Source organism: Thermobia domestica, chromosome 11, assembly GCF_964235325.1.
Source record: "Thermobia domestica chromosome 11, izTheDome1.hap1.1, whole genome shotgun sequence".
NCBI classification, from domain to species: Eukaryota; Metazoa; Arthropoda; class Insecta; order Zygentoma; family Lepismatidae; genus Thermobia; species Thermobia domestica.
The window spans coordinates 251,866,419-251,890,639 of NC_137464.1; the positions used below are offsets into that span (position 1 = coordinate 251,866,419).

At 36.7% G+C, this 24,221-nt stretch overlaps 2 protein-coding genes across 5 annotated transcripts in view; one reads left to right on the forward strand and one right to left on the reverse strand.

Annotated features, from left to right (window-relative positions):
• The window catches only part of Adsl (adenylosuccinate lyase), a 647,432-nt gene that overhangs the window by 230,147 nt on the left and 393,064 nt on the right, over nucleotides 1-24,221 (reverse strand). The gene's annotated exons all lie outside the window — the stretch shown is intronic.
• The window catches only part of LOC145664930 (uncharacterized), a 77,408-nt gene that overhangs the window by 48,084 nt on the left and 5,103 nt on the right, over nucleotides 1-24,221 (forward strand). For all 3 annotated transcript variants that reach the window (XM_081732040.1, XM_081732039.1, XM_081732041.1), the window contains exons 2-3: nucleotides 16,528-16,600; nucleotides 19,904-20,050. In XM_081732040.1, the coding sequence (XP_081588166.1) occupies nucleotides 16,528-16,600; nucleotides 19,904-20,050 (220 nt within the window). The remainder of the gene's footprint in view (nucleotides 1-16,527; nucleotides 16,601-19,903; nucleotides 20,051-24,221) is intronic.

The window sequence follows — 24,221 nt, forward strand, 5'->3', positions numbered from 1 at the left end:
CCAGCTTAAACATTACACTGGATGTCATGTATTTTAAAGTAGCTTTGTTTTTAGCAAAACCCCTTTGTGAATTTACTCTTTGGTGCGAGCAATCCCGGGTCCGATTCTCGGAGAGAACATTTGGTGGAAAAGCTTTCTCAGGTCAGCCATAATGAGTGAGGTTTTTCCTACGTTTTTCTCCTTCATACCAGGTAAATACCGGGATAATACCTAACAATGGTCCCATACTGCGTTCTTCCTTCCCCATTCCTTTCGTTTTTTCCAATTCCCGAGACATTGTGACTGCCGAGGGACGTCATTCCTCATGTGTGTGACGGGCTAACATGGTAATACATGCCAAAAGCCCAGAAATCCAATCCCTAATGAATTTACTGTGTTGCACCATACGCCTGTCCATTCGAAAAAAAAAAAACAAGAACTAGTTTACTGGATAGATCACCATCAATATTGGCCAGTGCAGGGGCGGATCCAGGGGGGCGATCGGGGCGATTGCCCCCCCCCCCAAGACGAGGAAACTTTCTTATTTTATATATATAAATAAAAGCCATCCCAAAGTTTGGAGCCCTTAAAAGTAGCACTATGACAGCCCACCGCCCCTCCCCAGAAGTCGATCCTGGATTCCCCCCTGGGCCAGGGTGTGGAGATTCAAAAGGTAAGATCCAAGTTGGTTGATAGAGATTATATTTAAACCGGAAGTAGTAAAAAAGTAGCCATTTCCGATTTTAACGTTGATCACTTACAGGGCAAAAACGGTAATAAATAGCGAGAAGGGCGCACGGTGGCTCAGTGGTAGGCAGAGAGCTTAGCTCTGGTGAATGTAGTCTCTGGTTCGATTCCGGGCTAAGTAAGTTTGTGTTGGAAAACATCGCGTCCGTGGTTTTTGTCAGGGTGCTCCCGTTAGGGATGCGCACGAGACGAGTCGAGACAGGATTTTCCTGACAAAATTCGAGTCGAGACACGGCTCTTCCAATAGAGAAATATACATACCGGTATTTCGAGTCGAGACATCACTTTCACAGCACATTTTCGAGACGAGACAGCCACAAATCTTGTCTCGTGCGCACCCCTAGCTCCCGTTTTCTCCCACATATTTATTCCACCAATTCTTCCATCATTATTCACTTGTCTTGATTATTATCTCCCTTAGCCTAAAGGACATAATCATGGGACGTTAAACTCAAAGATTTCATTTCAGAATAGCGAGAAACGGTTTCTTGCCATCGATTGAGCACCTCAAGAGTACGACATTCCATCTTCATCCTTAACTCTCTACTGAAAGCGAATGATAAGAATCCACTACGACTTGGTTTTAAATAAGTATTTATACATCCATAGTTTTTTTTTTTTTTTTTGACGTAGGTATACTGTACTGTAATTGATACTACTTGTCCTTTCTGACAATTTGCTGTTCGCATGTGGAGCTCAATGCTGTGTTGCCAGCTTTTGCGTCGGGTAATGAAACACGAAATTATTCACTGCAAGTAAATCTTAGCTTTATAAAATTAAATGACACAAAAGAGAATTAAAAAGAATGCTCTCAATAACCAGCAGGTCCACTACTCAAGTATGACATTCGACTAAAACAATGTACATTTGTTTATATTCAAATTGGCAACGTGTGGAAAGGGTGGAATGTTTACCATTGCAGAGCGAGAGAAATGAGCCTCTATAATTGGCTGAACGTGCTATTGCCATAGAAACAGTTCTTCTTGTCTGATTGTTATAAGCACGTGCAGGAAGGGAAAAAACAGAGGAAAGCAACTGTCACAAGGGACAAGTTGTATCAAATAGACTGTGTATATTATATATATATATATATATATATATATATATATATATATATATATATATATATATATATATATAGAGAGAGAGAGAGAGAGAGAGAGAGAGAGAAAGAGAGAGAGAGAGACAGACAGAAAAAATAATATACAATGTTACATCATTAACGATGTTCCCCCGTAAAACGTTTTATCGCAATAACAAAAATGTATATTTTACACACTTATATAAAATGTTTTTTTTTTTTTTCAACTCGAAAAACATTATTCATACAGAAATTAAAAGAATAAACTGTTTTATAATAAAGTAGCAAATCACTTATCCCATCTTTTAATGTTTCGTGTGCAGATCTTCGGCACAAATTATTGCCTGCAAATGCCTGTGATAGACAGAACCACGGTTTGGTTCTTTCCTTGGAAGTTTTTGCTGAGCCTGCTTGGTTTGAATTTGTTGTTTTTGTACTCTTTTCTTGTTCGGTTAGTATCACAAATGTTCTATAGAATTTACACCTGAAGTTTGCAGAGGAGCTACGGGCCGTCGTGGAGCATTATACACAGAGATTTATATATATTATATATATATATATATATATATATATATATATATATATATATATATATATATATATATATATATATATAAAACGAATTTCATTTTCTTATACAATTTTTAGCTGAAGTTGATTTTCATACAGTTGGTGGCAAATAATCAAGGAAGGATGGAAGGTTTATTCATCCCAGGTAATACACAACATAAAACATTATTAAATCGCAGCATCATTAATGAAGGGAAGAAGGCACATACCATCTGAGTTCTTGAAACTGACTGCCTTATTCCAGTGGGCAAAATGGAACACATTGTTCCATAATGACGGCTGTCAAACGTAATATTGCCTGGCTAATGTTTGCAATTTCAGTTGAAATGTTCTGCTTTAACATTTCCATGGTTTTTGGGTTGTTTCTGTAAACATATCCATTCAGGTAGCTCCAATAGAAAGAAGTCAGGTGAAATCCAGAGACCTCGAGGTTAGAATTCCTTTTAAAACAAACAAAAATCAATCAGGATCATACCGTCACGTGATGAATGGGATGTAAACCTATCCTGTTAACAATAACCCTGTGGTGAGTTCAATATCGTCCAACCTTTTTAATAAATTCTACTGACCTTTTAACAAATCAGAGATTGCCATCTAACGGAGAAAAGTTAAAACACCACACAGCTTCAACACGTAAGTACACTGAGGGATATTTGCTGTTTTCCTTCAGGTGTTGCCTATATTACCCAGGATGAATTTAAAACAGCAAATTGTCCCATAAATCTCTTTGTTTCTTTGATTATTTACCAGAAACCGTATTTTACTTTAGTTGGAAATCCTATAAACAAATGAAATTCGTTAGTTCTAAAAAAAATCACCCTGTACATTAATCACTTCCTAGTTTTTATAACAGTGATGATATTGTCTACTTGGAGATGAAATTCTCATGGTAGACCTATCTTCTATACACTTCGTAATAGGTTATAGCGTAACATACTAGTATATTTATTGGTAATAAATAAGTTTTCCATCAAAGATGATGCGATGCACCGCGAAACCTTCATACATCCTCCTCCGTGTTTTACTGTACGGTGCGGATAATATGTTGAAGTTGCAATTGAGAGTTAGGCTTTTGCCGTCTGATCCGAAAATATGACAGTATTCCAAGGTCTCTCACGATACTCGTTAGCAAATCCTAGCCGCTTTTATAGGTTTACTTTTTTTTTTTTTTTTTTTTGGCTGTTCTGGGATGTAAATTGGCACTATGTAAAATATTTTGTACCGTTTGAGCACACATAGTCATGTAAAATGATACAGCACTAATTCTTAATGGTTCTATGCTTCATAAATTAAGTTTCCGTCGTTCACGGTGTGGTGAACACTTGCGGGCGTCCGGATTTGCGTCTTTTTTTTTTTCTAGTTCCTATGTACTTTTTCATTATAGAACTAAGGGCAAAATGGCTCAGTGGTAGATTGCTTATCTCTGGTGCGTGGGTTCGCTGGTTCGATCCCCGGCCACGTAAGTTTGTGGTGGGTAACAGCGTATCCGTTTGGTTTTCTTGGGGTACTTCCGTTTCCTCCCACATTCTGATTCTACCGATTCTTTCATCGTCACTTATTTGCCTTAATTATCCATTTCCCTTAGCCTAAAGGGCATAATCGAAAAACGTTAAACTGAAAGATAGAAAAGTTTTTGATTATAGAAGTGATAGTGGCAAAGCTAATAGGGAAGCTTTTTCGCGATTACACTATAACTATTGCCTTGCTTATAAAAGCGCCACAATCCCATCACGTTGCCTCACAGAAAGTTCACTTGTATCACGCCACACGTTAACCACTAGCACTCACTTAACAAATCAGAGAGACAAATGACATGCAAGGAACCTTTTATGCAAGTAGAAGTGCTGGTGGTACACAATACATAAGTTCAGAACAACAAAGAACCATTTTTGACCATTCTTTAAAAAATTCAAACTGTATGCTCGTCCTTTACCACTTTGATGTATTTTCAATTAGTACAACAGCTATTGCTATTCTGCTCCTATTTCCTAGTGATACTTTTGGCTTTACAGGTTCTCATATAGATAGGCTACGAATAAAGTATCGGTTTTCGTTACGTTACAGTTACGTTATCTACCCCTGGTATAGATACTGTAAACAAAGCAAAACCAATAAGAAATAGCGAGAAGCGTTTTTTTTTTAATATTTTTTTTTGAGTGTTCTAAGAATATGTATACTCATGTCCAAAATTATTGTCGCATGTCTATAAATATGTAGTTGTAGGAATATAATTTGATAACGAATTCGCCCGGTATTTCTTATAATGTTAGTATGTGTACAATCGGCGTGGAAAATTTCATGTGGAAAGAGCAGTAAATTAGAACAATAAAACGGAAACAAATCTTTCTTGTCCGTTTAGCAACATTTTATTTTACTCATTCTAATTTTCGTATGTATAATTCTTTTGCTTTGAAATTTACCACAAATATACATTTCCCAATTATACGCATAGTACCAGTATTAAAAGTACCCTGCAAAATCATTATCAAATTATATTCTTACAAAAAGACAGTTACAGATATGGGACAATCATTTTGGACATGAGTGTACCAATTCCTCTCTTAACCGTATGCTCAAACCCAAGTTGATCGCTATGGAGTAAAAGCGGTAATAGATAGTGAGAAGCAGTTTTCTACCATCAATTATACGTCCTAAATATAATATATTTCATTTCCAATTCAATCTCTCTAGCTACTAAAGCCACAAGTGGTAGAAATCTACTACAAATTTCGATTTTAATATTAATTGAAAAAAAAATATCACGCCATAGAAACCTCCTTCACGTGGTATACACATGACATTGGTACTTGCAGTATGATACACATCTGCTTGTAAATTCGGCTCACCGCTTATATTGATCGGATTTTAACGAACAGTACAAGTATATGAGCAGCGTTCATTAAGGTGGATTCGACTATCACTTGGTTTGGTGTACGGAAAGTTACCTCCACCGGGAATCAAACCCAGAACTACGCGAACTATTACAATTATTGTATACATCTTTAAAAATTTTAAATGCTAAAAGAAGGCAGAGATCCCTTGTAGCTAAGCGGTTAATGTATGCGCCTTTGGCGTCGGAGACCCAGGTTCAATTCCCGGCGGGACCTCATGTGGTTCGGATTCCATGTTACGCTGTAGGTCTACGTCTCATATAGCCTCGCTGCGGAAAGGGACGTAAAACTTAAAAAAAATCTAATTTAATCTTTAAAAAAAAAAGGCATTTGCAGCATTTTCTTTCTTAATATAATTTTTAATTTTCGGTAAGTAAACAATCTTAAGTTTCTTCGGTAGTCGAATTGGTAATGAATTTGGCCTACTAACGCTATGCAGTATTTCTTCCAGGCATATTTCCGGTAGGGTTGCTAGATGTCTAAAGGAGGACGCTTTGCACCTTCACTAGTAAAATGTTACGAGATTGCCTATACAAGTTGTATGTATGGGACTGTTATGAGTGTGTTCCCACTATCAGCTGAAATTAAACAACAAAATACAATATGCTATTAAATATAGCATATTTTTGATAGCCTATACAGTTCACAGGCCTACATAAATAAAGATGTAAAAAAACGTTATCTTTTTTAGATGAATTTTTGGTTTCCATAAAAAGCTGGCTTTTTGCAGGGGCGGTAGAAACGGAAATTTAAGCCTTATATATATATATATATATATATATATATATATATATATATATATATATATATATATATATATAACGATTTACTTATTCAAGTAGCAGTTTTGTTGTCCTTTAGTGGATTCTACATTTTTTTTAAGTGCCTTTACAGCATTCATTACTTATAAGCCGTAAGTTCAGTTCGGCTCTTACTATTTTCATTGCGTTTTGGAATTGGCATTGCATTAGAGGATAATAAGTGTGTTATGCAACCTACATAATACAAGGGACGTGTTGGTTGCCTAACAACCGCATCAAGTTCATGAAAGTTATACACCTTGCCATGTATTTGGTCCAGGAATTAATTCGTGCGGGTGGACAAGAGGTGGCGCAACGAACGGAGCGTCCCACAGTTCCGTGTATCCACACATGTGTTGCAAACCCCTGTCATCGCGTATCGTTCGTAGTATAGGGCAGTGGATTAAAGCGTCAACAACACCAGTTTGTAGTTAAGTGAACATGGCGCAATTTGTGCCTGATAAAGTGTTTTTGCGGGGTGTCCTGCTGCATTACTTTAACATGCAGAAAAGTGCGACTGAAAGTCATCGTATTTTGGTGGAAGTGTATGGTGACCATGCTCTAGCTGAGCGAACGTGTCAGAAGTGGTTTGCACGGTTTAGAAGTGGTGATTTCGGCTTGGCAGACCAAGAGCGAGCTGGACAGCCAAAAAAATTTCAAGACGAAGAATTGACAGCATTGCTCGAGCAGGATTCGTGTCAAACGCAGGAACAACTTACAGCAACATTAGGCGTTGATCAAACAACAGTCTCCAAACGCTTGAAAGCCATGGGAATGATTCAAAAGATGTCACATTGGGTTCCACATGAATTGAAAGACAGAGACGTTGAAAGACGAAAAACCATTTGCGAATTGCTGCTTCAACGACAGAGCAGAAAGGGGTTTCTGCATCGAATTATTACGGGTGATGAGAAGTGGATCCATTACGAGAACCCTAAACGAAAAAAGGCCTGGGTGAAACCAGGTGAACCAGGTCCATCACAACCAAAACGAGATATTCACTGTGCAAAGGTTATGCTGTGCATATGGTGGGATATGAAAGGTGTGGTGTACTATGAGCTGCTGCAACCGGGTGAAACTATGAATGGAGAACGTTATCGATGACAATTAATGCGTTTGAAGCAAGCTCTGGCCAGAACACGACCAGAATGGGAGAACAGACATGATAAACTTATTGTTCAACATGATAACGCTCGCCCATATGTCGCAAAACCGGTCAAAACCTATTTAGAATAGGGATGCGCTCGAGTCGAGACATGTCTCGAATCTCGACTCGACTCGACTCGAATTCGAGTCGAGATTCGAGTCGAGACACACTTTGTAAAATTCGAGACGAGTCGAGACAAACGTATTTCTCGACTCGAATTTTCGAGTCGAGACACGAGTCGAGTCGAGACGGCTCTTAAAAATCTCGACTCGACTCGAATGTCTCGAAAATCTTTCTATAATTTTTAATATTATTTTGAAGAAAGTATTCACTCAGAAACAGCCTTGAAACCAATTCCAGCTTTTATTCCTTCAGAAAGGTACAGAATGCATAAAATTAATAGTTAATCTTTAAAGATCAAGATTTAATTTTCAGCTCAATTCAGTTAATTAGAACTAATAGTTAATGTCGTTGTATTTGGTTGTACTGCAAATATAATGATAATAATAATAATGATTGATTATCTAGTTTGTATAAAACTATTATCCGTAGTCTAAATCTAGTTTGTATAAAACTATTGTGATAAAGTTAACTTCATAAATTCTCTGAATGAGCAGTTGGTAGTCTATAGTAATTTAGCATAGTTATAATTATTGTGTTTTCGTTCCCATGAACGCAATAGGGTTACGTAACTTCTGGATTATTCGCTTGCCCAACTATTCTGAGGCTTTAATATGTTGCAGCATATCACGAGCTACGGATAATATATAATGTAACATTTGTTGTAAATCAAATATTATGATACGAGACTATTTTACATAGTATATCTTATCTAATATAAATAATATAAAGAGTTTGTTTGTATGTTTGTCTGTCTGTCTGTGTGCGACCTGGGGACCAGACGAGTAGACCGAGAATTCCCAAAATTTGGTCACGGGTACTTTAATCCAGGCCCCAGATCAAGACGAAGCGTTTTTTTTATTTCGAACCAGGGGGGTCTCGGGGGGGACGTTTACTGGGACCGACCTGGGGACCAGACAAGTTGACCGAGAGTTACCAAATTTTGGTCACGGATACCTTGGTCCAGGTCCCAGTCTAAGGCGAAGCGTTTTTGTCAAAATTGGAACCAGGGGGTCTCAGGGGGCGCGTTTAGCGAGACATGTAGTAAAAGTAATCCAAATTGATCGACATTAGTGTCAAATCCATAGTTTTCACGGTCGCTGAGATCAATGGTGACACCTCCATCAGCGATGACTTGCAAATTCAGCTACTACTGTATGCGGGCCGGGTGCCAGCGGGTGAGGAATACCGAGACATGTATAAATAGCCCATATTGATTGATACTAGTGTCAAATCCATAGTTTTCGCGGTCACTGAAATGAATGGTGATACTTCCACAGGTGTTGACTTCCAAATACAGCCCCCATGCGAAGAATGGGTATATTAAGCTAGTATTACAATAAATGGACTGCTTGGATGCCAAGAACTAGTACAGATAAGTACCATTCACTTCTATGAATACCGGTAAGTATTTCTTAAAAGGATTTTTGTAAACACTAAGTTAAAAAACAATGAACTACATACAGTAGTTATGGTTTTGGTTCCCAACATAAAACAAATATGGATTGTTCATGAGATATTGAACTTCAACTTTCACTCCTGGAAAATTTCAATTTTGGAGTTAGGCCACTTGGCATCAAAGCAGTTCACTGTAAGATAAATACATTCCGCACATTAGTAACATAGTTGTTCAGGAGCCTTCGACTTCCATCCTCTCAAATGAAAGCTGAACGATTGCTTGATACATGCTGACTATATAGGAGAAATAGCGTATTAAGTTTTCGAGCTTTGGTGCGTATCCGTATTTACACTCTGATATAACTTTAAGTTCACACTCAAATCGAGCTAATTGTTTAATGCATTTCGAAAGCTTTTGTTTTTATGCAGCTTATTAAGGAAAATCTATTTCATAATCGTAACATTTATGTACTAAGAAACTATGAACGTAAAGTGGACTCGACCTAGCCCCGTGGCCGCTGTGACTCAGTGGCACAGCTCTCACCCTTGGTGTGTGAGGACTCTGATTCTGTGTGTGTGTGTGAACTCCGCGGCTAGTGTACGCGTCTTTGCCGTGGAAGACTCGGGTTCAATTCCCGGCGCGAGCTCATGTAGTTCGAATTCCACGTTAATCAGTAGGTCTACATTTCATATATCCTCGCTGCTGAAAGAGACGGTAAAGTCAAAATCAACTCAACAATATATATGTGTGTGTGCTTATGTGAATTTCCTCGTGGCTGTATGGTTAACACATACGCCTTGATCGCGGGAGACTCTGGTTCGATTTACGGTGGAAGCTCATGAAGTTGTTACCGGTATCCCACTTTAAACTGTAGATCCATGCCTCATATAACCATAGATATAATATATATGCCTTTGATACACTTATTTTCCGACTTGGAAGCCATCGAAAATTGCCGGACACGGAGTCCCGTAGACCGAAAATGAGAAACATGGGTACAGAGTAAAACAGCCATAGAAATTTAAGCTTTTTAGGCTAACTTAATCCTTACATATAATGCAACTAGCTTGGCCAAGTTATAATGGAGGAAATGCTATCATTGCAACACTCTGAGAATAGAAAATGTTCGTCAGGTATTACTATCCCCCCCTCTCCTGCAGAATGAAAACCCTGACTAAAACTCATATATATATATATATATATATATATATATATATATATATATATATATATAACTATTTTGTGTAATGTAACAAACAGTGGCGGATAGTATGTTTCCTTGAAGAGGTCCTTACGAGGGTTCGCTTCCATCTTCCTCCCCCCAAGAACTAAAATAAATTAAAAAATGCTATTACTTGTTAATCTTGTACAAAGGACGCAATTAAAGTCCCAGTGTAACACCCCTTCACATTTAGATTTTTTCCCCTGGAAGAAAACCAGTTATTATTGTTTCTTGATTTCTCAGTCTCACCTACATAAACATACAAATAGAATTACAGGATAGGACATGTTTAGAGTGCTTGCACGTGACATCTAACTATATTTCTCATCAAATGTGTCACAGATGAAAATTTCCGTTTGTACTGCCTCTATTTTCTGGTACATATGTTTCATTTATGTTATGTTGCTAAAATTCGTTAGGAAACAAGTACAGATTGCGCCTGTGTGCCTGACAAAACGTAAATGTACTGGATAATTATTTCTTCACTTTCTTCCAGAAAAAAAAAGTAACCCATCTCATGTCAACTAATAAAAGGAGGTACCGGACCAAAGATAGCCGTTGTTTACCTAAGATCGTTACACAGCAGAGGTTTCATTCAGTCAGAGGGAAAAGAAAAAATAATTTAAGGTTTCTACATTTGTTTTGAACTGCAATATACTTCTTCCTTTTATTTTAAGAACCATTTCCTTCTCATTTGTCTGCATCAGAAAAAAATGCAAAAAAATCACTAGAATGTGCCTATTTACCCAAAGTACGTACTAGATCACTAGTTCAATAGTAAAATCACTAAATCTAGTACGAAATCATAAATGTGGCATCCCTGGGTTGGAGCGAAAGTAATGGTTGGAGTAAAAACTAGTCCGTATTTCTACTGCGTTCTGTTGTTGAATTCACAGAAATGTTCAAAAATAAATTCAAGAAGTAAAACACGATCCTACAAAAGACTGTTTACTTGCTCACTGGTTTTCGTATTGTGAACTGAAACTCAAGTGCGCAGTCATGTTGAATACTTCTGTCCCTTTCTACTTTACAACTTGAGGTGGGATGAGGGTCAGGATAGATCTAGTGATATACCGCTAAAGGAAGTGCTTCAGTACAGAGTCGGAAGCGGTATGTATTGTTTATACTACTTACAACGTTACCCCCCCACATAAAATATAAATTCACCCTTCCTCCCTTCCCTTTTTCGAATACAATGAACCGACTCTTTTGCTGAAGAAAGATGCTAAAAGAAAATTGAAACATCTGTGTCTAAACTTTCTTTGAAGCGCAGTCTTTTGTATTTGTAAGGTTTTGCGAGTGTTTTCGAGATAGCCAAATCTTTTACCATGGACTCCTGCTGCGAACTGACCGTGAGTAAACACCCGATCTCGCTGTGCTCAATTTCTCTCGCACACGTGAAATGGGTTTATTGTTTCCAAAACAAATAGGAAGTTACCTTGTGCTTTTGCATTTCTGCACGCACACAGGTACTATTGTTGTTTTAATGATCAGAAGAAATATCAAAACCATCCGATATATATGATACGAAACAGCTAACAGAGGGAGGCAAAGATAAAGGTAGGCCTATACCAAGTTTTCCGCGTGGTACCATTATGGAGAATAAATATTTGATAAAGTCACGTAGATGCGCTTAAACCTATTGTATCTGTCCTTATAACTTTTCTGGTCTCATCAATTTCTCAGGAGAATACGTACAACATATGTCCAAATTCCATATATACTCTTTCTAAACTAATGAGTAAACTCATTAAGAACACCAACTGATATCAATAAACAGGAAAGAAAACAATACGTTATATTTCTATCATTTGGTACACATCTCTATGAAGCACAGCTTGTTTCTTTTCGAAATAGCTCCTTCGTGTCACAGCTGTGGTTAGTTTTGTTTTGTGTTAGGATGAAAGAGAGAAATGCAACATTTGCTTCGCTGTGAAGTTATATATATTATTAAGATGAGCGGTGATAAGCGAGGTTTAATAAAGAGTGCCTTTCGGATGCACAATTTAACGGGTAGTTGCAGTCCGTGTTGAGAATCGAACCAAAGCTATGTAAGACATGTTATGACAAATCCAAAAGGTGTGTTGTATCGGTGCAGTACCAGTTTTTCACGTTTTTCAAAATGTTCCAAAACCCTAAGAATAATCTTTAATTTCTGATATTTTAGTCGTCACAAATTACAATTTTATAATATAGTCAATGTTTATAATTACTGGGCAGTTGGGCGTTTAAACTAATAACATCATAATAAAGTCAAAACCATAATTTTGAGTTGAATTGATTCTGAGTTTAACGTCCCGTTCAGCAGCGAGGCTATGTGAGACGTGGACCTACTGATTAACGTGGAATCCGAACCACATGAACTCCCACCGGGAATCAAGCCCAGGTTTCCCACGCCAAATGCAAGTATTCTAACCGTTAACCACGAAGGAGCTCCACCATAATTTTAGTGGGTGATAAGAAATATCTCGCCAGTGCTTTTACAATAAATAAAATTTTATAAGTATTAAAGAATAGTGGTAAGAGATTTTATAATAGCTCTTTTATTTATGAGATATGAGTATTTTGAAAAAAGCAACTAAAGAATAGGTTGGCGGAACCACAAAAGACTCGTAAAATAAACTTTCTTATAAATACATACGCACCTTACTCACCTTTTATAATTGCAATGCTTACGTTCTCCATAAAAACAGAAATTCTCTTTTAGTGATACTTTACACAAGATCATGAAGTGGGTTCAAATTTAATTAAAGGCAAAATACAATACAATAATCCACAAATATTGCCTCAAGTGAGTTTAAAGATTTCTAAACACTAGTGCGAAACCGGGCTCTACCGTTGCGATCGATTTACAGATCTTGAGACGAAAGTAAGAAGGGACTTACGCACACAGTAAGTAAAAACAATTAATATGCCTGTAACTTTCCCCCAAATGGGTGTATTTTAAAACTAACCTCACCATTATTTTTCTAATTAAATTCTAGCCCGAAATTATGTATCATATTACCCTATTCCCATTTTGAAAACTTGACCTTAATTCAAAATGGCGGATTTCAAGATGGCTGCCATCAAGGTCATATCTACCATACGACTTTCCCCCAGGACTTATATGTATCCACATGGTTTTTCTTCACTTTTATTCATTAACTCTCCGTTTACAAAGGGTAGTAAGGGACTTCTGTAGTAATCTCTAATAATCACATCATAACTCTTAAAAGTTATTAAAAAAAAATAGAAAACATGCACCATGGCAAAAATTTGTCATCACAAGTAATGATGCATACATGCCTTCTATCAGCAAAAAAAGTTTCATTGAAATTGGAGCCGGACATTTGAGTGATGTCCCTTGTGGGATGTGATTGAACGTGACGTCAGAACACATCGCCCCCCTTCCCGGAATTTACGGGCATTAGGTGACCTGAGTGAGCACATGTGGTGCCAGCTCTCTCCAGCGACCTATCAAGGATCATTGCGTGTATGCCAAGACGTGTTGCCGTTTTTATACATGCCAAAAGTCGACATACTGACAATTAGGTAGGTAGTCATGATGGTCTGGCTGATGTGTGCGTATATTTTAACACGTACATTTTGTCTCGACTCGAATTTCGAGACGTCTCGACTCGAATTCGAGTCGAGTCGAGACAGAGACTGTCGAGTCGAGACACGAGTCGAGACAGAAACATATTTTCGAGTCGAGACACGAGTCGAGACAACATTTTCTCGAGTCGAGTCGAGACAGGCTTAAATCTCGACTCGACTCGACTCGAATGCATCCCTAATTTAGAAAATGTCGGATGGGAAGTTTTACCCCACCCGCCGTATTCACCAGACGTTACTCCTTCGGACTACTACTTGTTCGATTGCATGAACAACGATTTGATTGGACAGCGGTTTACTTCTTCAGAAGATATCGAAACATGGGTCTCTGACTGGATCGCTTCCAAGGATGAGGACTTCTTTCGCCACGGAATCCGTACATTGCCTGACAGATGGGCGAAAGTGGTGGCTAGCGATGGACAATATTTTTCTTAAGGTATTTATGTTTGTACTACAGCTTCAATGTGTGCGTACCAACCGCACGAATTAATTCCTAGACCAAATATACATGTTGTACGGGTTGCCTAAATCCAAACTGGCAGACCAGAGAAAAAGTGTCATAAACCAAGAAACAGATACAGTATAGAATTTCGCTTACTTATCATTCTGTTTTAGGAAAACACTTTCTTGTGAGTTATATATATATATATATATATATATATATATATACTGCTAAAACCTACTACAAGTTCAGTTCACAAAAATTAAAGCCAGAAACGTTATTTTGGTTATGACATTAGTTTAAGGGCAATACAACCTCATTATATGTATGCCCTGTCAACATAATTTCAAATAGGAAAGTTCAAGAATATAGCGTTTTTAACGTTTTCCCGCTCGAGTTTCAACGGTTCAATAAAAGCTATGTATATACTGTACTGTAAATAGATATACTTCTTCCACGTAATTTCCAACATAAAAGATCATTTTAGCTTAAACAAAAAGCGGAAATTTTAGTTTATGCATTAATTCTAAATGATAATCTTATTCCACTAAGTCTTAACTACTTCATTTTCGAAATAGTTACAGTTAACGCTATTAAATTTTCAATAAAATATTTTTTCTGGTACAACATTACTTTAATAGCTCTACAGATAATAATTTGTTGGAATTGCAACTTCGTTGGATCGACCGATTTGCCTTTTTCTTTCACATCGAGTGATGGAATATATTTGGTTGTTGCACTTCACATATGTATTTTTCTTCAAGATACAGTAATTAAATTTTCATATTATAGTGGAAAAGAAAAGGTGAAATGTACTGTTATTTCTTCGTTAAAGTAGAAATGTTAAAAAAATCCCGGACAAGAAAACCATGAAGAAAGTAGTCCCCCTCTAAAAGAAACAGCTTTTCCCCAGCCCTTGTCCCTCTGCATTTAAATAAAAATTATATTCGAACAGAACGAAAACTATCAAGTCGGCAAAGAACGATGTAACTTTTAGCCACATAATATTTGTCATTAGTTTTACTCGAAAACTACGCATCGGAATTTATCCTCACGTATCTCTTTTTGTACAGTTCTATGTGATCATTAATTGATGTATGTCTTATCTCTGGAAAATATTAAACGACCAACATTAAAGTTACAGTTAATCATAATTTTAGGCTTTATTACATTAATCTAACCAGTTACTGAGTTAATTATAATTTTAGGCTTTATTACATTAACCTGACCATAGTTACTGAGTTAATCATAATTTTAGGCTTTATCACATTAACCATAGTTACCGAGTTAATCATAATTTTAGGCTTTATCACATTAACCATAGTTACTGAGTTAATCATAATTTTAGGCTTTATCACATTAACCATAGTTACCGAGTTAATCATAATTTTAGGCTTTATCACATTAACCATAGTTACTGAGTTAATCTTAATTTTAGGCTTTATATTCGTATATAAATATTATATTCGAACAGAACGAAAGCTACCAGGTCGGCAAATAACGATATAACTTTTAGCGACATAATACCTGTAATTAGTTTTACTCGAAAACTACATATCAGAATTTACCCTCACACACATCTCACTTTGTTAAGTTCGATGTGATCACTAATTGATTTGTCTTATCTTTGGCCAATATTATAATGAAAGAACAGAAAATCAAAGTTTAAGGATTAATTATAATTTTGAGCAACATCTCATTAATCAATCATAATTTTAGGCTGTATCTCATTAACTAATCATAATTTTGGACTATGTTTCAATAAGCAATCAAAATTTTGGGCTATATGTCATTTAGCAATCATAATTTTAGGTTATATCTCGTTAACCAATCATAGTTTTGTGGTACATATCACTAACCAATCATAACTTTAGACATTATCTCATTAACCAATCATAATTTTGGGTTATATCTCATTAACCAAACTTTTGGACAATCTCACATTAACCAATCATAATTTTGGATATCTCATTAACCAATCATACTTTTGGACTATAATTAACCAATCATAATTTTGTGCTTTATTTCATTAATCAATCATACTTTTGGACCTTAATTAACCAATCACACTTTTGATCTATATCTCATTAACCAATCACAATTTTAGGCTTTAACTCATTAACCATAATTACTGTAGTCTTGTTAATTTAACAATGATAAGCTTAATGAAGGAATACCTCAGTATCAGTTTCATCTTCCTGGGTGACGTGGTTATTGTACAGCGTCAATTTTAAAGTTTACAAAAATTCTTGATTTTCTCAAAAACTACTCATATGGATTATCATTCACCCATATAATTTTGTTCAGCTTAATGAGATCTATTGATGGATAGGGACATTTCCGTCGTTAAAAGCTAATTATGTTCTAAACTTTACATTATACGTATGATGCTGGTATATACGCTTGGATATATGACCAGTCTCAATAATAATAATAATAATAATAATAATAATAATAATAATAATAATAATAATAATAATAATAATAATAATAATAATAAACTAATATTTTCTATTTTCTTCTTTTTTTAAGGGCAATCATCGGAATGGCTGAATTAGGAACGCAACTAACAAGGCCAAATTTTATCCTGAAGATATGTGAATTCGTAAGTTACGGTGCAAATTTTTATGATGAAAACCAAAGAAAGAAAGAAAGAAAGAAAGTAAAAAGCAAAAAAGAAAAGTGTGTTATTTTGAATTAAAAAGAAATTAATCGCTGTTTACTTCATGTATACTGACGGATTTTTTAAAAAATACTTTCTAGCTTTTAAACACAAGTACTGAAAAAAAAAAATATCACTGCAAATGCTGGATTTTCAGTAAATCTTCTCTAAATGGAGTTCAGACCAACTGTTAGGTAGCCTTCACACTAGGATTCTGTGAGCTACAACTGCTTCACACATGCGGTTCGGTGCAAGAAGGGAGCTGCGGCTCTGAGCCGCTATGAAGATCACGTCAGTAGCTGGCTTGAGCGGGCTTTTGCCAGGGAAGAAAGTAACGCTCAGTCTTATGAGAGCCCTTCACACGTGAGCGTAAACTCAGTTGGAATGGAGAAAAGTGCACATATATTTGATATTGAAAATTTTCTCGTTTTGGTGTTACTCTGATGAAATGCACACTTTATACTATTGTACAGTTCATCAAACGAACACAATAGACATCCTGAATAATTGAAAAATTTCTTTCATCTTCTCTCAGTTTAGGAAACAGACTGTAAAAAGAACATTCTTCCAGTCTTGATTGATTTATAGGATGAATCCACATTCAATTATATCTTCTTTTCCTTTCTTTCTGTTGCAATTTATCGCCAAGATCTGCAACTTCTGTCGGCTCTAGTATGGCTGGTATTTTGGTATCACGATCTATTGAGCGGCTCAGAAGTATTCATTCAATGTCTTCACACTACAGGTCCACATGAACGGCTCACAAGATCGTAGTGTGAAGGCAGCCTTAGACTCAAGGCCTTCTCAGTTTGCTGGGCTTTTACACCCTTTCACATCTATAACGCTATTACTCCTCGTTTATTTATGTTTATTTGCTTCTTAAGTCCTGGTAGATTGCTTCTTGCGAGTGACACAAACCAGGAACAAACAAACTATTTTACCCTGAATGTGGCTCAGTAGTAGAGCGTTCACCTTTGGTGCATGGGGTCCCGGGTTTAAACCTGCTCCCGCCAAGTGAACTTTGTGGTGGACAAACACCGTGTGCGTAGGTTTTCTCGGGGTTCTCTCGTTTCCTCCCACTTTCTTCATTCCGCCATTTCATTCATTACTCATCATCACTGTCTCCTTTAACCTAACCGGCATAATCGTGAGACGTAAAACTCAAATATTTCATATCATTTTCAGTAGAATTAGGTATCGACCGTGGAGATAATCAATAGTCAAATGTTTCCTTGATACAATTGTCGCAATTGCCTTCAACAACATACTAACAAGTCCTAACTGAGTCAAAGTGTGCTAAGGCAGCCATCTTGGGAATATGGAGGGCAAAGGGGCACTTTCATTTAGTTCTTGTCCAATTTTCAAAAACGACTAATTTGAGAAAGAAAATGAACTGAACAACATACACAAATGGGAGATGATTATTTGTCTGTAAATGAGAGAAGGTCGTTACAGAGAGTTAGATAACTCATACCTTGTGCTGTAATTGAATACAATAAATAACGAGTACTTTAATTACAAATATAAATACAGACAGGGGCAAAAGTGAGGGGGAACGTGAAAGATGCCGTTATCCCACTTCCAAAAAGTATTTATGGCGTTCTGCACTTCCTAAAAAATTGTAAATGAACAAAGATAGGCACGAGGGACCTCATGACGTCATGTGTCCCTCTACCTTTTCAAATCCACTTTTACCGTCGAATATAGGCTAATATCGAAGTACTGTAGTATTTCAGAATACTGTCAGTATTTGAATTACTGTGATGGGCGATTTTAAAATGGGGATCAGAAGGGAAATATTTCTCGTTCAAATTTAATCGAAAACTAACCTTCTTTTGTCTTTGAAGTTGTAACCTGAAGAGAGAGAGAAGTGTATTTGTCAGGAAATAGAAGTTTGCATAGAATTCTTGGTCAAACGACTCTCTTCACAATTGCTTTTGCTCATCGAACGTTTTCTAGGATTCCAAACCGAAAGCAGTTTATTGTGAACAGACAAAATTAAAAAGAAAAAGAAAAACAAAAATCAAGTTCAGTTTTTGCAACTATTTGTGTGGTGGTTTACCAGTTAATTGACTTCTTATGAGAGATATTTTATGGGGAAGGAATATTGTCTACTGTATTGAACCATACATTTATTTTCAAATTGCAGATTTTTTTGTTTCTGTATGTTTGTTAAATACACATGAAGTGAGAAAACTTCTTGTTCGATATAGACAGCTTACTAAAAACGTTGAAGAAGAAGACTGACCGTGTCCTTTAAAAGTCATCCTAGAGGAAGAGTACTGTTCTGTAATAACAAACAGAGTGTTGCAAAATGAATATCGGGGTTTTAAGGTTTTGTTGTATTTATTACATTTAACGTACAATTACAAATAATACATCAAATGAAAGAGAAACTCAAATAGTTTTTGCTACAAGTGCTCGATGTAAGCAGCGTTCGTCACACAGCACACATCAACTCGATAAGCGAGTTCTTCCCAAACTTCGATCAGTGTGTTTGAAGTAATTAAATTCTCTTTCTAGGTGGCAGAGGTATACTCATGATCTTTTATGAATCCCCAAAGATACAAATCGCATGGGGTCAGATCTGGTGAACGTGTAAGCCATGCGAAGTAAGCTCTGTCATTCGAGTCAGAACAAATATACATGATGTTTCAAAAGTACATCGACAACGTTTGGGAGGTGATTTCTAACACCATGATAAGACAAAAAGTATAGACCAACTTAGGTGCAAAAATCCGTCATTTTGGAGTTATAGGCTGTCGAAAACATGAAAAAATAAACTTTAAAAGTCTATTGGTCGCTAATACTATGGGAGCTACCGTAGTCAGGTCAAGACTTCATTTAGGAACTAATATACGCGCTACCCAAAAATATATGTTTCAGAGTCCTGCAGTACTCACGCAACAATTTTCATAGAGGGGGTTTGGCTACGGTTATATAATTTGAAGTACTCACCAAACATCCACTGGTCTATATTTTCTTTATCTAGAAGACGCGTTGTTTGGAAGCGAAAATGTGCCTTTTGAAACCTTACACTTCTGTTGATAGAGTAAGTAAAGACATTGCTGGACTCATACACGAATAAAGTTTGAGAAAGTGAAATATCACTTTAAGCAAGTATTTCATACTGAAGCACTAAAATAAAACTGTCTTAGAACTAGATTTGTAGATAAATTACGCATTAGTTTCTTGTTAAGTGATCACACCTATATCCTTAATTAATTTTTGGTTTCATTATTCTAGGTTCTGGCTCTAATATGTACTTCAGTTCAGTTCCACTATCTCTGGTGGGATCTCTTTATAGTATATGCCACATTCTTAGGATTTCTGTTCATTACGTTTTATCTGATATGTTCAACCGTTTTGGGTGAACCAGTTCCGAAAAAGTCAGTAAGTATCATCTAATTCCAACAGTAACTAAATCTAAGATAACTTTAGGGAATATACCATTATCTGATAATAAAATATACTTCTTTTCCAGAGCAATAATGATAATGTTTTATAAATGTTTTACTTATGTATTAATGGAGATCAGATATAATTACTATTACTTCTTATAGCTCTTTCATTGTGAACATTGCATCACTGTTGTAACAAAATATTAACAATATTATCTATCTATAACAATTATATATATATATAATGAAATAGTTTGTTTATTGACCTTTATACCTATTGTAAAAGATATACAAGATAAACAGCAAATTTTGAACAGTTAGTTATAAAAGAAAAACTTCTTCTAATAATTTTCCAGGAGGTAATGTACCAAAAATTGAAGTCACATTTCCTCGCTGAACTGCTATGCTGATACGTTGTATCAGGAAAGTAGTAGCCCGCTTGTCACCAGTAACGTGTGCTATACGTTGGCCTACTTCTTTGATGAAATTGAGCCCTTCGAGGCCCCAAATGCCACTCGATTCAATGGCTACGGGCACGAACATGTATCTGTTGAGCAGATCTTTATATTTTCTTCTTTTCTCGCATTCTCTGCGGGCTGCAATAGCTCCTTCTCGAGATGAAGAAAGAGTGAGATTAGATGACGCGAAAGTGTCAGAGCAGGTGAAATCCCAGAGAAGAATATATATACAGGGGGTGCAAAGGCGCACGTGCCCCCCCCCTCGCTGTAAATATACACTATCTAAAATTAGAAGCTAGCATTGAAAATAGCAACACTTTCCGAAACTTTCTGACTATGTTTCCGTTTGGGACTTAAAAGAAAGTAGAGCTTTACAAAAGCAATAGTTTAATTCGATTTTCAAAAGGTTGAAGCAGAAGGATTCACTAAGCAAAACACTATAGCATTTGTCAAGTACGTAGAAAAACAGAACCCAGGAGGAGAGAAGAACATTTTCTTCCTGCATAACCCTTGCGACTCTCTCTAAAATATTTTCCTCCGTTCTATGCATCAATGCTGTCAGAGGTAAAGAATATTATCACATGTCACTTTGAAGAGTTTCAGTGTTATTGGTTATTTTGGTAGTTATTCTAACTCCCCCCTCAGACAACCCTGGATCCGGGACTGTATATTATATATATATAGCGAGAAAGAGAGGTTATGTTTTCTTGTAATACTTCAACGAGTACGTTTAACGCAAAAGAGGAAAATTAATCCTTCATAGATTATAGGAAACCTTTATTTTGACAACACACTGCTGTTAATACTCTGCTAACCTAAATCTTATACAGTTGCTTTCTCCAATAAACTTTATTCTTAATCTGGGCCCAATACACTCTTCAACTACCACAAATCATCCTTACATTTCCACTGCTAGAACACACACTCTATACTCAATATCTTCCTTACAACATATATCATAAACTCAACTTGAAACATCCATTATAATTCTATATCCTATGTACATATATCTTATTTGCAGGGCCGCGGTGGCTCAGTGGTAGAGCGTTCACCTCTGGTGTTTGGGGTCCCGGATTCGATCCCAGCCCCCGCCAAGTGAACTTTGTGGTGGACAAACACCTGGGTTTTCTCGGGGCTCCCCGTTTCCTCCCAGTTTCTTCATTCCACCATTTTCATTCATTACTCATCATCACCGTCTCCTTTAGCCTAACCGGCATAACTGTGGGACGTAAAACTCAAAAAAAGAAGAAGATATCTTATTTGCACATGCTACTTCCCTAACTACGTAGGACATTTTCATAGTTGTGAGCAGTTTCAACTCAATCCTATTTCCAACAACTGCAACAGCACACTAATAAAACATAAATAATTTTTATGCGGGTGAAAGTACTATTTTCCAGCTGGAAAAGCAATTTTGTAGTCGTCTTGACAGGGAACTCGGAGTTGAACTTCAATACAACATGCCTTCCTGTCGTTTAGATAGTCTCCACGTACGTTCTATATCTTAGGTGCCTTTGGCGCGGGAGACCCGGGTTTGATTCCCGGAGGGAACTCATGTGGTTCGGATTCCACGTTAATCAGTAGGTCCACGTCTCATATAGCCTCGCTGCTGAAAAGGGACGTTAAACTCAAAATCAACTCAACTCTATATCTTAGGTGATTCACTGAATGGCTGTTAACAGCAAAGACCGTACAAGCGTACTAAGTAGGTTAAAGTCTACAGTTTAGCTGAATTTGGTGAAGCTTGGATGAGTTTCACTGTCAAAACTTAGTATCACATTCTTGATTTCACTAAGTCAAAACTTCGAATTTAATGGTCAATAACTTTGGAACCAAAGCCAAGTTTATTTTCCAATTCTAGTTTAGCTTGTTTTAATAAAGAGGTAATTAAGGGGAAAATAATCTTCACAAGAATCAAAGCCTGTTGAGAATTATTTTATCGTAAGCTATTAAAATCCATTCAATAACTTTTACACAATAGTGAGAATAGCTTTAACTGAGCTGTTAACCAATATTTATGAAATAGCTCTCCTCACTGATATAGTGGTTAATGCGTGCACCTTTAATGCACGTGGTTCTGGGTTCGACTCCCATTCGAAAGCGTTAAAAAAAAAAGCCTTGTTTCTGAAAAGGAACGTAAAAATTCAAAGAAATGTAAGGTCACATAGGAAAATGACACATGGAACACAAGAGGTTAAAAGAAAACCTTAAGCTTTATACATTAAGTGACCTTCCAATCCACAAATTAAATGCAATGCATATCAGGAAACACCTACAGTACAATTGTCCTCGGTGCTTGACTATGTGTCTCAAAAGTCCCCTGACATAGGGCAACTCTGTTGTTATCGGAGTTACAACAAAATGTACGAGGGAAAGCAGTCTCCAAATATGATGGTTTCAATCTAAAGTGAACAAAAATTTAAAATCAAACGAGACGTTGGGGCTGTAGACTCTTTATGCGTCCAATGTTAAATGAAAATGCAACGTTGCCATTTACCTGGACTCACAACATAAGTAAATGAAGTTACTGGTTGAAATGGGAGCTCGTCATCGACACGTTAGCGTAAAAGACAGTAACTTCATTCACTTATATCCACCATATAGATTGAAAACATCATATTTGGAGACGGGTTTTCCTCTTATATTTTGTTATAACTCTGATAATAACAGAGTTACCCTATGTCAGAGGACTTTTGGTTTTGAGACACTTCCGTTCACTAAATCCAAACCCACATTTCATGAGCAGTAACTCGGGAAAGGCGTCTGCATCATCATATTACATACGGAAACATAGCTCGTCGAGCTCTATCAACACGCTAATGTTCGGCAAGATCGGTCGAGTTTCATCGATTGCTTAAGATACACGTATACCATCTCTATGATAGAGTAGTTATTCTTTTAGAAAAAATAAGTTAGACTATTATATCCTCAGATTTTTCTTTGAAAACATCAAATCAAGGATGGAAATGGGAAGTAAATAAAAATAAATTAAATATCTATTTCGAAAATGGTAACAATTTCATTATTATTATTATTATTATTATTATTATTATTATTATTATTATTATTATTATTATTGGACTAAATATTTCATCTTTAAAATTTATGTCGAACATGATAGGTGCATTGGCGTCAGCAGCACATACACTTTGGAGAAGCAGTCTACCAGGGGGACTGTATATATGGAATACCCCCACAGGATTCTGAGACAGTGAAACGCAATTGTTAATATCACATGTATGAAGTATGTTCAATGTTTCTGCTCATTCTATGGAGTTGCTAACAAATAACAACGCAATCCATTTATGGCAGGATTAACTTCACGCTGATCCTATTTCCAGACATTTAGCCAAACTCGATTGGCACGAGAGCTCCCTCGTGGCTAAGCGGTTAGCGTACGCGCCTTTGGCGTGGAAGACCCGGGTTCGATTCCCGGCGGGAGCTCATGTGGTTCGGATTCCACGTTAATCAGTAGGTCCACGTCTCATATAGCCTCGCTGCTGAAAGGGACGCTAAAATCAACTCAACTCAACTCGATTGGCACGAATCACAAAATATATTTATGAAGGATGCTTTGACATGGAGCATTATGACTACCGGCCTGCCATCGGTGGATTGACTTGACACAGCTGTTCGCATTCCGATTGAACCTACAAAATACCTAACTCCTACTTTCTTCGTCTCCTTTACTTCTTTACCTCCTTT